General features: G+C 38.0%; 4 protein-coding genes across 12 annotated transcripts in view; 3 read left to right on the forward strand and 1 right to left on the reverse strand.

Annotated features, from left to right (window-relative positions):
• Positions 1-16: 16 nt before the first annotated feature.
• On the forward strand, positions 17-2,312 carry LOC116612406. The gene is made up of 4 exons (XM_032373074.2): positions 17-134; positions 246-299; positions 1,283-1,426; positions 2,154-2,312. The coding sequence occupies exons 1-4, from the start codon at positions 81-83 to the stop codon at positions 2,199-2,201; spliced, it is 300 nt and encodes a 99-aa protein (XP_032228965.1). The 5' UTR covers positions 17-80; the 3' UTR covers positions 2,202-2,312.
• A 1,967-nt stretch (positions 2,313-4,279) lies between these two features.
• Positions 4,280-8,275, forward strand: LOC5504733 (contactin-associated protein 1). Its single transcript, XM_032373056.2, has 4 exons — positions 4,280-4,586; positions 5,761-5,957; positions 6,169-6,280; positions 6,891-8,275. The coding sequence occupies exons 1-4, from the start codon at positions 4,394-4,396 to the stop codon at positions 7,514-7,516; spliced, it is 1,128 nt and encodes a 375-aa protein (XP_032228947.2). The 5' UTR covers positions 4,280-4,393; the 3' UTR covers positions 7,517-8,275.
• Positions 8,276-9,035: 760 nt separating this feature from the next.
• Positions 9,036-10,419, reverse strand: LOC5504742 (mitochondrial import inner membrane translocase subunit Tim13). Its single transcript, XM_001625577.3, has 3 exons — positions 10,207-10,419; positions 9,722-9,790; positions 9,036-9,439 (listed from the first exon to the last, which is right to left on the reverse strand). The coding sequence occupies exons 1-3, from the start codon at positions 10,327-10,329 to the stop codon at positions 9,329-9,331; spliced, it is 303 nt and encodes a 100-aa protein (XP_001625627.3). The 5' UTR covers positions 10,330-10,419; the 3' UTR covers positions 9,036-9,328.
• Positions 10,420-12,395: 1,976 nt separating this feature from the next.
• Positions 12,396-15,297, forward strand: part of LOC5504743 (arginyl-tRNA--protein transferase 1) — a 39,134-nt gene continuing 36,232 nt past the window's right edge. For 8 of the 9 annotated variants that reach the window (XR_007306461.1, XR_007306462.1, XM_048721553.1 and 5 more), the window contains exons 1-2: positions 12,402-12,525; positions 14,407-14,470. Coding sequence is in view for 7 of the 9 variants with exons in the window: in XM_048721553.1 (XP_048577510.1) it covers positions 12,435-12,525; positions 14,407-14,470 (155 nt within the window). In the remaining 2 variants the exon portion in view is untranslated. Of the gene's footprint in view, positions 12,526-14,406; positions 14,471-15,297 lie in introns of all 9 variants that reach the window. The other variant, XM_048721551.1, reaches the window with a different exon arrangement.

Below are 15,297 nucleotides of genomic sequence, written 5' to 3' on the forward strand. Positions count from 1 at the left end.
ACAAAATAAACAACTTGGGCGCCCTGTGTGATTTTTCGACCCAGTCCCCACGGGATGCTGGGTCTTGTAGCCAATCCAAGATGGCGGGCAACACGATGGGCCCAGATCCGCTACAAGAAACGCTAAAATTGAAGGTAAATCCTTGTATTTCAACGATTTCTCGCCTTTTTTTAAAAGCTTATGTATTTTAACTCAAGTTCATTACGGTATAGCTGATATATCGGTTATTTTATCTTTTGTGTCAGGCGGTTTTAGCGAAGCAGCCAGCTCGTCCCCCAGAGATGTGTTGTGGATTGATTGTAAGTAAAAGATACAGTTAGCACAACCCTTTAATTACATAAAGGTATCAATAATGTTTATTAGTGCATTGTCTTTTTTTACGCAGAGATGATTCAACAGAGACAGATAATTTCTGATAATTCACGGGAAAAGAAAACAATGGAGGACTTAAAAAAACCAAACAGAATTAAAGCTATCCTTAAACTGATCGCCGCTTTTTCTTACTTAAACAATGCCCCTTGGTTACTAAGATTCATGGATTTCGTTCCATTTTATGTCTTCCTAGCTTTGCCACAGGCTACATGTAGGGTTCACTTGCTGTCAGATAAACAAACAGCAACAAAACAAATAATTAAAAAACTCAAAAACTCCTTAATATTGATGCTTCTCTGTTTATATTGGGGGGGGGGGGTTAATGCCTGGTGCACACTAGTAACATAATGACGTTGGCAAGGGCACTCTAATGTTTGTAAGTTCAAGTGTGAATGGTTCGCCATAATGACATAAGCCTGACATAACGACATGGACATTACAACATAAGAGAAAAAAACATTTTTTTATGTCTTTATGGCTATGTTGTTATGTCGGCTTAACATACGAACATAAGAGTGCACACACCCATGTTATTATGTCATTTTGTTGCTAATGTGCTCCAGGCATTAGGGTGATATTGTTTTCTTTTTTTTTTTTTTTTTTTCGATTGGCTAAAAATGAAACATATATATTTACAAAAACTTGGGAGTAAGGTGCACAAAGACTAGTAATACTGGGAAAGCTGATACTGTCTCTCTCTGATATGGAAATTGCAAATAATGTGATTTTCCAGACAGACCTATTGAGAAGTTTGGCTGGATAGAAAGAACTCTGACATATGTTGTGTAGATTGAGACATCTGTACATGATTCAATAATCAATTGATAGGCTTACTGTAACTTGAGTCAGTGTTAAACAGATTTGTAGAGACAGACGATCATGCAATATGGTTTTTCTGCATAATTTACAGAAAGACCCAGCAATTGAGAGGTTTGGCTGGATAAGGGAGAACTCTGACCAGTTCTTCAAGTTCCGCCCAAGAACAGTGTTCTATTCCACCATGGTGGCATTGGTTGTACCTGGAGTGCTGTACTGGGGAATCAAATACATACAGGTGACAACTATCATGTTATAATGCACTATAGGACTCTAACTAGCAAATACATACAGGTGACAACTATCATGTTATAATGTACTATAGGACTCTAGCTAGCATTGCCCAAGGGAAGAACTATCAGCGAAATAAAGATTGATGATTTTTTCAATGTAAAATGCTGATATGTTGTTAATGATGTTTGATTGAAAGTTTCTCCGTTACTTGCTACTTACTATCTGACGGAAAAGGATTCTGTGAGTGACTGGTTTTGTGCAGGAGCATAAAATGGCGACATGATTGCCCTTTTCTAATTATACTTACTAGCATATTGAGTTATGGCATATTGGTTACACTTACTGGCATATTGAGTTAAATGGAGTTATGGCATATTGGTTTCACTTACTATTGAGTCTATAAATGATTTAGACATCACTTTATCAACCATTTTATTGGCTGGTTGCAGCTACCCCCTTCATTGTTGTCAGGGTAAATGGTGAATGGCAAATGGTAGTTGTAAGACAAATCACTGCTTATAGTAATTACCCTTAAGAGTAAAGAGACTTATTCACATTTGCACTGACAAAATATATTGAAATAGGTGTATCATGATTTGTTTCTTATATGAAACCAAACCGATTGATGACCTAATACATCACTAATGCAACAAATGTAATAACTTGAATTGTAAATTCAGCATAAACATACAGTAATGTTTGTTTGTTTATTTGTTTATTTGTTTTTACAGAGGAGCAAAGATATAAAGGCAGGTCGACCACCCAGGGATTTCCTTTAAAGATTTCTCAATGTATATGTTTTAAAGCTATTTAGTTCAATTTTCAACGAAACAAGCAATAACTGTTAAATATGATAACCTGTGTAATCTAATAAAACTCATTTTGGAAAATACCGTGATATCCACTTAATTGTGTTGGATTGAAGTTTCCAAAATCCTGCAAAGCCAAAATTCAAGCCTGTCAAAGTTGTCTTTTTTGTGTGCGCAGCCCTTTTGATAGCAAAGTGTCTACAAAACGAAGACCTTAAACCTAAAACCTGTGACCCCAAAAGCAACTACCCCCAAAATATTGCCGTTATTATTTAGCTTACCTTGTTTCCCAAAATGGCTACACAGCGTGGAAGTTTAATGTGGAATCAGTGATCCTTATGAGATAATTAGTTAGTTCAATTTTTTTTTTTAATTGAGAAATATGGAACAGCACTACTTGTGTTTCCAGGTGGTCGTTTCTTTAAACGCCGATAAACTCAGAAATCCGGAAAGTCACCCGGTAAACTTTTTGGGTGTTTCTTCCAAAACCTTAATTGCCCGCTAACTTACGGCAAAAAGCTTCATGTTCTAGTTGTGTCGAGTTGTAGAAAGTTTTCATCACAGAGAAAACCATTCCACTGCCCGGTAAAAAGTGGGCCAATCAAGGCTAACATCATTTTATGGGATTTCCTACAAACCAATCAGGTTTCATCTCTGTCAATGATTTGACATTTATCTGTCACAGTGCGCCTAACAAAATATAAACAGCTTTGCGAAATTATTAGAAGTTTTTCTACAAAATGAGACTTTATTTACTTATTCTTTGTCTTTCTTTCGAAAAATGCTGATGACACAGCAATATTTATGGTGCAAGTTGTCTACAGACATCGACAAAACTAGGATTTCAATAACTATTTAGCCAATCTATTCATAAACTTTGGAAATTATAATTTAAGCTTACTTGTCGGGAACCCGTATCGGCGCGCTACGCTATAAAAGCTTTGGTTTGATAAACGCTCTTCCTCGCCAGGGAGTCCGAAAACTTTTCTGGGGGCGTTTCTCTAAATTACCTGTAATTACCGGGAGAGTTTTCGGGATGTATATCACTTATTGCCTCGGCTCTCGGTAATTAACTCTTACTTAAAAATGGTTTGTTCATTGGCGCGCGCAAATGAGAATATTTCTTTCATGAAAAGCACAAAAAAAATTGCTGAATTACCTCATTAGGATCACTGATAAATAAGAACAGGATGACTGTGGATACTGCCAGCAGCAGGAAAAAAATAGGTTAGAAGTAAAATAGTATTATTATTCTGGGAAAAACTCGAGAATATATATTAATCCAACAAACAAAAGTTCAGCAAAAGGTAAAAAGTTTCTTTCCAGTTTGATCAACTGGAGAAAAAAAGCGGTTTATGTGTACAGTTAAAAATATCCCAGACAAATTGAGGGGTTCATATTTCAGCTGCTAATAAACGTCTGCATTATTTAACGTTTCTTAATCAGTACTTAATTAGAGATGTCGAACCTGCAATGGGACCTATCCACTTTTTTTAAGGACGAGTAAAAAAAAAAACACATCAAGTGTACACAAAAGTAAGAAGAAAAGATGACTGTCTGTAGGAAATTGATGTTTTATAGAATTAGTTTTACTGAGTCCCAGTCCCGGTAAAACCCGAGATTAGATTAATTAGCCAAAAAATATTAGTTGTGACGGTTAAAACATAACATTGAAATTAGTGATAGTGATAGGAATTGAGATGTTTATGATTAAATAGCTAAGCAAAGCTAAATTAGAAATTAACGAATCTCCAGCATCACAATTAGTTTTAAGAGGTCATTAACGTTTCAGCGGGACCTATCATCTAACTTAGTCATAATGACAAATCGCGGATATCGCTTCTTTGCTATCTTGTTTAGGACTTTTGGTGGGTTATATCGATAGTTGTGTACTTGGCCCAGGGCTTTACACAGATAAGCGGTCGATGATTTTTATGAAGGTAAAAAAAATACAATTTACGTTATAAAACTAACAAATTGTCAATTACTGAGTGGTTTAGCAGTGACAGTTAAAACATGTCACAGTGAAACAAACTGAGATGTTAATATTTGAACAGCTAATTAACGTTGCATTAAAAATTAACGATTCTTGGGTTTCGGGGGTTATTAAAGTTTTGAACCCGCAGTGGGACCTATCCATTTTAACAGCTCGCTGCTCAGTTATGAGACTTCAAGGATCTTTCTTTTCGCTACCTACCTTTTGCTATCTTTGCGCCTTTTGGTGGGTTATGTCGATAGTTTTGTGCTTGGGCCTGGGACTTAACACAGACGGCAGCAAGCGGTCGATATTTTTAATGCAGATAGAGAACAAGCGCCTTGTTTCAACTCACTCATCTGGAGAACACGGGTTACCAGGTGAGTCAACCTTGAAACTTCGCTATCTGGTTAAAATTTTCAGCCTCAACTGACAATTAGACGTTCTTATAAAAGAAGAGTGTTTTTAAGGTAATTCCCTTGAAATAGTTCTAATAATGAAGTTCTACTACTGAAGTAAAGGCTTTCAAAAAATCTAATTAAAAAAATGGTGGTACTGACCTCGTTTTCACAACAGATGGGCGTAGATTTGACGCGTTTTTACTGATCGCGCGAGGAAAAATCCTAACTCTTAGTTTTTAAAAAGAGTGACTAAAGTCTTTAGAAAATGAAGTTCTGTTTGACGAGCTGCCAAAATCCGATCTCCCAAAAAATAACCCGTTGTAGATAACGCTCAAAACAAATCTCATTTAAGAAATCGCACTAAAAGACACTGTTTTCGCCACTATTTATACGGTAAAAAGCGCCATTTTGAAGTATTTTTACGGGTTTATAGAGAAAATAAACAAACTTCTACAAGCCAACTTTTTTCTTCTTTCAGTATATCATTTTACCGTATATATTTAACTATTTGAGCGAATAGTATCCTGATGTAGAAGGTGTGTATATTTCAGGCTGATGTGTCACTTGCCTGCGTAACTGGCGGTTATGTTGAGTTTCAGAGCAGTTTTCTATCCGAGAATACGCGAACTTGTTCGTAGTTTGCAGGTTATTTGTTTTGAATGGCCACGCGAGAGAGCTGGGGCTAGTGTACGGGACTGACACATCCCCGTTCCCAGGGTCTTCCCCTCGTATCCCCTTTCCTCCTTGCCCGTGGGGGGAGGGGAGAGTGGGACCCCGGGAACGAGGATATGGCAACATTTGTCAAACATTGAAATCGAAATCTCGTGCGAGCATGTTTGGCGAGGTGGTTAGGGGGGACTGGAGTCGACACCTCCCATGAGCATTTGCGCAAGATTTGCTGAGTAAGCAGCAATAAAAATGCGCGAAATTCGCGGGAAAAATGCATCGTTGAAAATGCCAAATTATCCTTCATTCATGTGTAAAACAAGTAAATTGAAACCTAAGGAATTAAAGCTGGAATCACAAGACAACTGATGTTTATGTTTTTATACAAAACTTATAAGTACTTCTTTCCCAGTTACCCAGCCTGTGCTACTTAAAAAAGTAGACAACAATTAAATTGAAATGATAAACGGCATGTTCTTTTATACAGTTTCTAAAAAAATCGTATATGCTGGTGACGTCATGGGATGCACGTCCGCGTGTCTTAGAGAGGACTGGTGCCGATCGCTGAACGTCAGGTTAAACTTAGCAAAGAACGAAAGAATTCTCTGCGAGCTTCTTTCCGTGGATAGATTCAACCTCTCGAAATACCTGATTTCTGACAAAGAATTCAGTCATTATGGAAAGGTATTTTTTTTTACGAAAAATAACTAAATTACTAAAACCTGATGTTAGAATTGATTTAAAAGTTATAATTTTTAGCTTAAAAGCACGAAATAATATATCATAGTTGTATGTTTTTTAAGTTGCTTATAAACATTTAAAAACTTATTCATCTTGTAGAATATTCTACATTTAAAACAAGGGCGTGGCAAACACGTGTACCGTTTGTTTCTAGATGCCATGCGCAGACTCTCCATGTATCAACGGAGCGTGCGCCTCTTCTTACCACGAGCCATACTTCCAATGCACATGCTTACCCGGATACACTGGACAAACCTGTGCAACAGGTACATGCGTCTAGCTGGGGCTCATAAGTAGGGGTAATCAACTTCCCCACAATCTGGTATTATATAAGTGTCACAGCGTTTCCTAGGAAAAGGCTATTTTAAGACGCGCGGATTAGCCAATCAGATTCGATCTTTGTGTTGACGTTTTGGCTGAGCTCAACTGCACGTGCAGTCTCAGACAAAAAGCTTTGTTCTCTCTTCGGTACTTTGACTTTCGTTGCTCTCTTCTTTTATATGAATCCAACCCTACCTATGACTTTGAATTCTAGCTTGCAATTCTTTTAGTAAACAAACAAAACCGACGGAGGAGGATGGATAAAAAAATATTCTTCCTAACTGCAATATGCGCGTGCAGCCTCACGTCACTCGCTCGCGCGACCAACGTCAACGTAACTGATTGGCCCGTTCGTGCGGCGCGTCTAAAAATAGCCTGATCTTAGGAAACGCCGTGACACGTATAACACAGATGATTGCCCCTACTAATGGGCCCCTGCATCTAGTTATTATTTTCGGCCATTTCTGTTGCGTTCTGTCTGTCTGCACTTTTAAATCTATAATAATTTCATTTATAATCTCTATTTCATTCACACCCATCACATCTATTTTCCAGCTTCATCGTGCAGCGTTATCAGAAGCACCTCTCCCCTCTCCCCCAGCGGTATTTACAGTATAGATCCAGACGGTTCAGAGGGCGAGCCCGCGTTCAACGTGTACTGTAATATGACTGACAAGGGAGGGGTGGGTGTGACGGTCATAAGTCATGATAGCGAGGCTCGGACCTACGTCCACGATGACGTCCAAGTTCCCGGATCTTACTCCCGTCCTGTCACATACCAAGGCGCGAGCTGGAAGCAGCTAGCAAAACTTACCGAGTTCTCCATACACTGCGAGCAGTACATACGATGGGAATGCCACAATGCAATGTTCCTCGAGGAAGGGTACGCTTGGTGGGTGTCACGCGACAATGCTAATATGACGTACTGGGGAGGTGCAACTCCTGGGAGCCACAACTGCTCATGTGGTATGACGTCATCGTGTGCTAGCCCGTCAAAAGGCTGTAACTGTGACAGCAACGATGGCGTGTTGCGTAGCGACGAGGGGCTGCTGACCGATAAGACCGCGCTTCCAGTACGCGAGATGAGGTTTGGGGATTTTAACGACGCTAATGAGTACGGTTACCACACACTCGGAAAGATGAAGTGCTATGGGATCCCTAGTGCGCTGTCGTCCCTATGATATGCTGAATAACGGAGAAAAAAGTGTGATCCTTGAATAGATTCTCAAGTTTGTCTAATTTTCAAGTTGAGCTGGGCCGTTGTTCTCTTACTTGCAATGTATATAAAAATATAATATCCAATGAAGTATTGGGAGAAAATTGCACAAATTATTAATATATAAGGTTGTTATTATGAACACAATTCATCACATCCACATAAAAATATTTTCCCTTGGCATGTTCTTTGAACTTGGTGAAATATCAGGCTCGACGTTCTATAAAAAGATCTTTTCACTGTAAATAGTGACGAGATCATGATTTCAATGGTTCTCATAGCAAAAGGTGTGCCGTTGAAGATCAATATAGCAGGATCTTGACACGTTGTAGAAGGAATGTAAAAAGGTATTTTAGTCCAACTTTTTATGGCGTTATTGTGAATATATGCATTATAGCTTATATAACGTTTTGTATGTAAATATGCAGACGACCGGTCGCTAGCACAATCAGCTAGACGCGATTATAAAAATTACCCAGAAGGCCCTTAGGGCAAGGTTAAAACAAGACACACAGTATTTCCAAGTTGCGGGTGAAGACTCCTGATATAAGCACAAAACACCTACTTTATGGTTAAGTCACAGTCTAGGAACTGAGAGGGGAAAAACAGACTGCTGACATGCCATCAATTGGGAATTAAACCAGAAATTTTTGTAACCACACAATAATGCAAATGGTCATGGTTTGAAAAGAAACAAATAAAGTCATCTCTCTTTTCTAAACTATTGGATTGTGCAAAGTAGTTTGACTTTGGAACATCGAAAATATACGTACAATAATTATTCGATTTCAATCTTTTATGAATCTCAGTATCAGAAGAAGCACTTTAACATATTGGCAATAATCCCTCTTTTAAGTCTGCATGACTGAATGAACTCTGACTAGCACACACTTCAGGGTTCAAAATAGAGGCCGGCTGCCGGCGATAGCGGTATGTTTTCAGGTCTTTGCCTGCTCCTCTGTATTCCCCTTTCATAATTTGGGGATGCAGGCTTTTTTTCGCCACCAAGAGCCAGAATAATCTAGCAGACTTTAAAAAAGTTATTTTGAACCCTGCACTTTAATTACCATGCCTGTTAGAGGTAGACCATTAGAAATTTGATGGGAGGGGGGAGAGGGGGGTGCAATGCCATTTGTGTGTGTGTGTGAGATTGTGCAGGATATGTTTTTTTCCTTATTGTGCATGCTTTCTTTTTCCTTTAAAGCTGCATTGTCACCAGTTTACTTCCGGAGGTCCGACGGAAACCTCAACTGTTAAAAGACAAAAGAATCTATTAGAATCCAAGACATTTAACAGGTCATTCGCTCTAAATTATCGATCACATCCTCGAAGAAACTTCCAATAGACATACTGCTTTTAATTTTTTTAAATATTTTTCGCGTTTTCCGTTTAAAATCATCGGAGATTGTTACGTAATCGACCGGAAGTAAGCTGGTGACAATGCGGCTTTAATTCCCCCTTGCATGATTCCTTTCTTACATTTCAGGTCTGCTCATTATTTTTTTATGTTAACCCTGCCTTCTCCCCTATCAAAATGCTTATGGTCTGCCCCTTAAAACAAATCTTCTGAGATTCAAAATAACAATATCAGTATAAAATTCGCAAGTTTATAGCCCTGTATTTGTTAAATTATCTATTCATACATAGTTTCTATGCAACATAGAAAGCTTAAGGTATAAAAATGTATACAAATAAAATCAAAATTATACTACAATATAGTACAAATTTCCAGATTTTGACCTATAGTGTTGTACTCCAATGGGATAATTTACATTTATCAATAACCCCCCGACATATTACTGTGTTCCTTTTGTAGCCTTGCAGTGTAAACTCGTGAGACGGTATTCCAGGAATCCATATAGCGGTCCATACACAATGCTATGCACTTCTGTTTAAACAAGGAATAAAACTTGTAAGTATGGGAAACACATGCAGTAATCTTATACAATCAACAATAAAAGACATGACTGAAAAACCTCTATACTGAACAAAAATAACACTAGTAAACAGAGATGGGAAAGTTTTTTGCTCTCCTTTCTATAACCACATCTTAACTGCTATCCATTTGGAGAAGACTTAGTTGACATAATAATCCATTAGAATGAGGGTTCACTCAAAAGGGTGGGGGAGGGTGGATACCCATAGATAGCAAGTTGAATAATTACTGCACCTGTTCTGAGTTGTCCAGTGAAGCCCCAGGTTTGAAGATACACTTTTTAAAGCATTTATCCGAGATTTTCTGAAATCATGAAGAAAATAACAAATGAATCAACATTTCATAGTAATCCTCATGGAATGACTCTACCCAGGCATCTCTACTGATAAGTAAGCAGTACAAAACTCTCATTCATCACAAGTTGTGTTGAATGAAGAAGCAAAAGCATCAAAGGAGTAAATGGGGGAAAACAACTTTCCTTGGGACTGTAAAGGAAACCACAAACCATTTGAATACGAATTTCTGGATACTTACTACTCACTATATGTACATTCAATCGTATGTACAGCCAAACTTATGCTGCAGTTTGTGACAAAACAGGCTATTGCTAGTATAGAGATACAAAGTGTATTATTTTTTACAAGAACTAAGACGATAGAGAACGTTGATGAAATGTTAACTAACGTTGCATAAGCATTTCCATATAAGAAACATCTTACTTGAAGTAATTCTTGTGCGTTCGCTAGAGCGATTTGGGTTTTGACTTGATCCATTAATTGAGCTCTTTTGGAGCTATCCAGGCCCCCAAGCGAACTCGAGGAAGGCATATCGAAGTCAGACATGACTTTTTTTTTATAAATCTTCACCAAACAGAAATTACTGGCATCGATGGAAGACAGTTCCGCGTGTTTCGAGCCCACGATCAGCAGTCAGCGTTTGAACTTTTCCTTCCACAGGGAACCCAAGTGACCTTTTTTTTTCCATCTTCAAAGTCATTATACAGAGGCTCATAGGGGCAATCAACTGTCCCAAGTTCAGGTACTATATAGGTGTCACGGCGTTTTCTTAGGATCAGGCTATTTTTAGACGCGCGGATGAGCCAATCAGATTCAACCTTTCCACCTTTGTGTTGACGTTTTGGCTGAGCTCAACTGCACGCGCAGTCTCAGACTTTTTTTTTTTTTTTTTTTTTTTTTCTTTAATTAGGATAATTGCCCCTAGCAAGCTAATCCGCTAACAAGCTAATCTCAAAAAGCTATGTTCTCTTTTCGGTACTTTGACTTTTTGTTGCTCTCTTCTTTAATATGAATCCAACCCTACCTATGACTTTCAATTCTAGCTTGCAATTCTTTTGGGAAACAAACAAAACCGACGGATGATAGATAAAAAAATATATTCTTCCGTAATTTGCGCGTGCAAACGTCACGTCACTCGCGCGCGAGACCAACGTCAAAGTAGATGATTGGCCCGTTCGTGCGCGCGCGTCTAAAAATAGCCTAATCCTCTAATCCTAGGAAACGCAACAACAGGTAAATGGGACTACGGTGAAGAGACATTAGAATGTGTAGACGAATACACATATCTAGGTCTGCAGTTTCATTTCTCGGGAAATTTTAAAATTGCCCTAAAAAGTCTATAAAACAAAGCCACACGTGTATACCACTGTATTTTGAACCGTCTGTCAAATGTTGAAAATGTGTCAATACAAGTACTGTTGAAATTGTTTTCGTCACTCGTTGTACCAGTGTTACTGTACGGTTGTGAAATTTGGGGTACATGCCTTTTAGGAAGGGCTTCATCGTATGAAATTTTTAAGACTAAATTTTTCAAAGTATCCAATGATTTCGAAAAACTGCAACTGAAGTTTTTCAAGCGTATACTAGGAGTCAAAAACTAGGACTCAAAAACTACAAATTTAACTATATATGGAGAACTGGGAAAAGCCCTACTAATAGTTTCCTGGTGGCAAAATATTGGTGCCGAATAAAAAGTAGGATATATGAAAACACCTTAGTGGGGGAAACGGCGAAGATCAGCCTTTCTTCAACATCTAATGTCCCTGTAAGGTTTATCAATTCCCTATTTGCTTGGTGTGATTTAAAGACACTACAGGAAATAGATATTGAAGGCCAACAAATTCATACCCTAGGAAAATATATTAAGAAAGTACTATATAAAAGTTATGCAACATTTTGGAGAACCCAGGCAAAGTTAAATCAAAGTAGTGGAAAGCTACGCACTTATTGCAAGATCAAGACAAATTTTAAACTAGAAAAATATTTATCAGAAGCTAATGTTAGACGCCGACAATCTATGACTAGATTGCGTGTCTCGGCACACAAACTAGCAATTGAAACAGGCCGCTATAAAAATTTACCTTATGAATTAAGGATTTGTGAAAAATGTGAAAAAAATAAGGTTGGGGATGAGTATAAGGTTGGGGAATGATATACGTCGAGTATTTTTTAATGATCTATTTGCAATCAATAACTCTTTCAAACTTTTAAGGCCAAAAGACCTTTTTTTTATATTATGAGCTTAACAGATGACTCCATTACGAGCCTAGTCCTGAAATTTTGTGATGATGTAATTAATTATTATGAATAGAGGATAGGCATATAAGCCAACCTACTTTGTATATTATCCTAATATACCTGTATTGGTATTTATTGGAATAAAGTTATCATTTATATAATACAATACAGATGATTGCCCCTACTTATGAGCCCCTGTTATATTATTATTTTCTATTTTATACTCCAAACTCTAGGACAATAAATTGGTCAAAATTACTTTCAAATCGAATCCTCAGCGAATTTATGTATGTGTTTTATATATTATGAGCTTATTTATTTGGACAAAAGAGCTCTTTTGATTTATACTGGAGGCTCATGGGATAATTTCCATAGGGGGCCCATCAACCGATCCGTGACATAAGGAATCCAAGATGTCGGATCGCACTATCGTCGAGAACTTCCGTGATCGGGAGGGTTACCGGTGCGGTTACTGTGGAAGTACAGACTCTAACTATTCCCACGGTAAGTGATAAGTCCATTAGGTTGGAAAGCAGGGAGGTTCGGGTCCTTTTTCTCTCTTTACTTGTATAGTAATGACATGGGCTTACATGGGTTGTTGTCAATAAGATTTTTTTAATTTTCGTAGTCTAAATATTGGATTAAGTTTATACCCCAACGTACTTAATCCATAAAACTGATAATCAATCGCAATCGATACCAATCATTAGCAATCGATAACAATCAATTGATTGATATTGGAAATCGATGACCAATCAATAACCAAGGTATTCATGACCTTTCATCGATTGGTATTGATTGTTGATCGATTTTCATCGATTGATGATTGACTGTTATCTATTAACATCTTTTGTTGCAACGGTATATTTTAGAATTAGGGAGTTTTCAACTAGTAAATTTCTCGATTTTCCCCTCATTTCACTGAAAAGCGTAAAATCCCTTGACAATAGGACTCAGGGTGGCTTGATACATCAACGAAAAATTGCTAGACTTTTCTATGTAAGCTGCATTATGTAATGAGTTTTGTTATCAGTAAAAACATAAAATTGGTGCTGGCGATGCTGCGTTACAATTACGCAAGTTTGGGTGCGCGGCAAAATTACAAGAGCAAAATTAAGATCCGGTTCAAGTGAATATTTGGAGAAACCTAGGTTGCAGAAAGCCGTTTATTGGTTTCTTTTTTTGCAAAACTTCGAAAGCGGTGCGAAGTGGTACTTGTGAAATGTGTTTTGAGCAGCGTTCGTGGATTCGAGAGAATCATTAGGGGTTGACTTGTGCACACATATTTTCCCCTTTTCTCCTTCAGAAAAACAAAATGCCCTGGTAAAATGCAAAAAAAAAAAAACTTGTCATCTCTTAAATTCCATAGCCTATGAAAAATGCTACACTCCAATCAGTACACCCCGGAAATTCGGACATTTTTCACCAATCCAAAAGATTCTTTCGAGATCCCTGACTACCAAACAAAATGTTCACGAGTACCTTATACTGCGACTTTAAACGGTGAAGCCTATGCATACATTTGGTGTATGTCTGAAGACCGGGCTAAAGATCCATTATCAGGTGCAATTAAATTTGGCTTCTCAAATACAGCAACATGCGCAAAACAAAATCCCCCCTTGTGGTCTCTGCAGGTTATCGATGTAAATCACTATGAATCGATATCAATCGATGTGATTGGCTGATGATCTTTGTGTGACTTTCGATTGGTCATCGATTGGCCAATACCAATCGATACAAATAAAGGAACTTCCATCGATTGGTATTGATTTATTGATTGATTTCCGATGATCGATTTTCAACGATCAAGTACGTCGGGATTATACAGAGAAAGAGTTGATACTGAGGGGGATTGCATAAATGCTGGCTGGTGTGTCTGGTGACTTTGATTTGTGGTTAATTAGGACCATGGATGCCAATTCAGCTTTAAAAACATAGATTCAGCCATTGCCTAAAGGCTGATCTCCTGAATACATATTTTTTTTCACCACTTAGATAAGTTGAATATTGTAAAAAAATATTTACGTAAAAATCAAATAAGGACATAGAAATAGTTCAAATTTCATCTTTTTGCAAAGCAAATAAGTATTGTAGAGGAAAAAGCTGAACATCCAGTATACCTCCAATTTAGTATTTTACAGCTTTGTTCTCCTTTTATACATGCAATGTATATACAAAAGCAGCAACACATCAAAATAACAATTTAGGGATTCTCTGATTTTTTTTCAGCTTAGATAGCAAAATTATAAATAACTCTGGACTTAGATGTTTCAGAAAATGTTGGAGAAGATCTTGAATCTCAAGTTATATCTGCTAGTATCCTAGTTTGTACTTTAAACCTTATTTGATAAGAAAAAAACTGTGCCATTGACCATTTTTCATTAGGAATGTGGGCTCATCAGCTAACTTGTCAAGATTATCAGGATCTCATCGACAGAGGATTTAGAAGGTACTTAACACGCCCAGCCTCTAAGATAGGTGCCTGACCACACCTAGAATGGCCCCTATCCCAGGGGTGTAGCTGGGTATGATATTTCCTGGTTATGGTACCTATCTCTGTGGTGTGGCTGGGTATGATATGTCTTGGTTATGGTACCTATCTCAGGGGTGTGGCTGGGTATGATATGTCTTGGTTATGGTATTAATCTCTCTGGTGTGGCTTGGTATGATATGTCTTGGTTATGGTACCTATCTCTGTAGTATGGCTGGGTATTATATGTCTTGGTTATGGTACCTATCTCAGGGTGTGGCTGGGTATGATATGTCCTGGTTATGGTACCTATCTCAGGGGTGTGGCTGAGTATGATATGTCTTGGTTATGGTATCTATCTCTGTGATGTGGCTGTGTATGATATGTCCTGGTTATGGTACCTATCTCAGGGGTGTGGCTGGGTATGATATGTCCTGGTTATGGTACCTATCTCTGTGGTGTGGCTGAGTATGATATGTCTTGGTTATGGTACCTATCTCAGGGGTGTGGCTGAGTATGATATGTCTTGGTTATGGTATCTATCTCTGTCGTGTGGCTGAATATGATATGTCCTGGTTATGGTACCTATCTCTGTGGTGTGGCTGAGTATGATATGTCTTGGTTATGGCACCTATCTCTGGGGTGTGGCTGGGTAATGTTATGTCTTGGTTATGGTACCTATCTCAGGGGTGTGGCTGGTTATGATATGTCTTGGTTATGGTACCTATCTCTGTGATGTGGCTTGGTATGATATGTCCTGGTTATGGTACCTATCTTATGGGTGTGGCTGCATATGATATGTCTTG

Source organism: Nematostella vectensis, chromosome 14 (assembly GCF_932526225.1).
Source record: "Nematostella vectensis chromosome 14, jaNemVect1.1, whole genome shotgun sequence".
NCBI lineage: Eukaryota > Metazoa > Cnidaria > Anthozoa > Actiniaria > Edwardsiidae > Nematostella > Nematostella vectensis.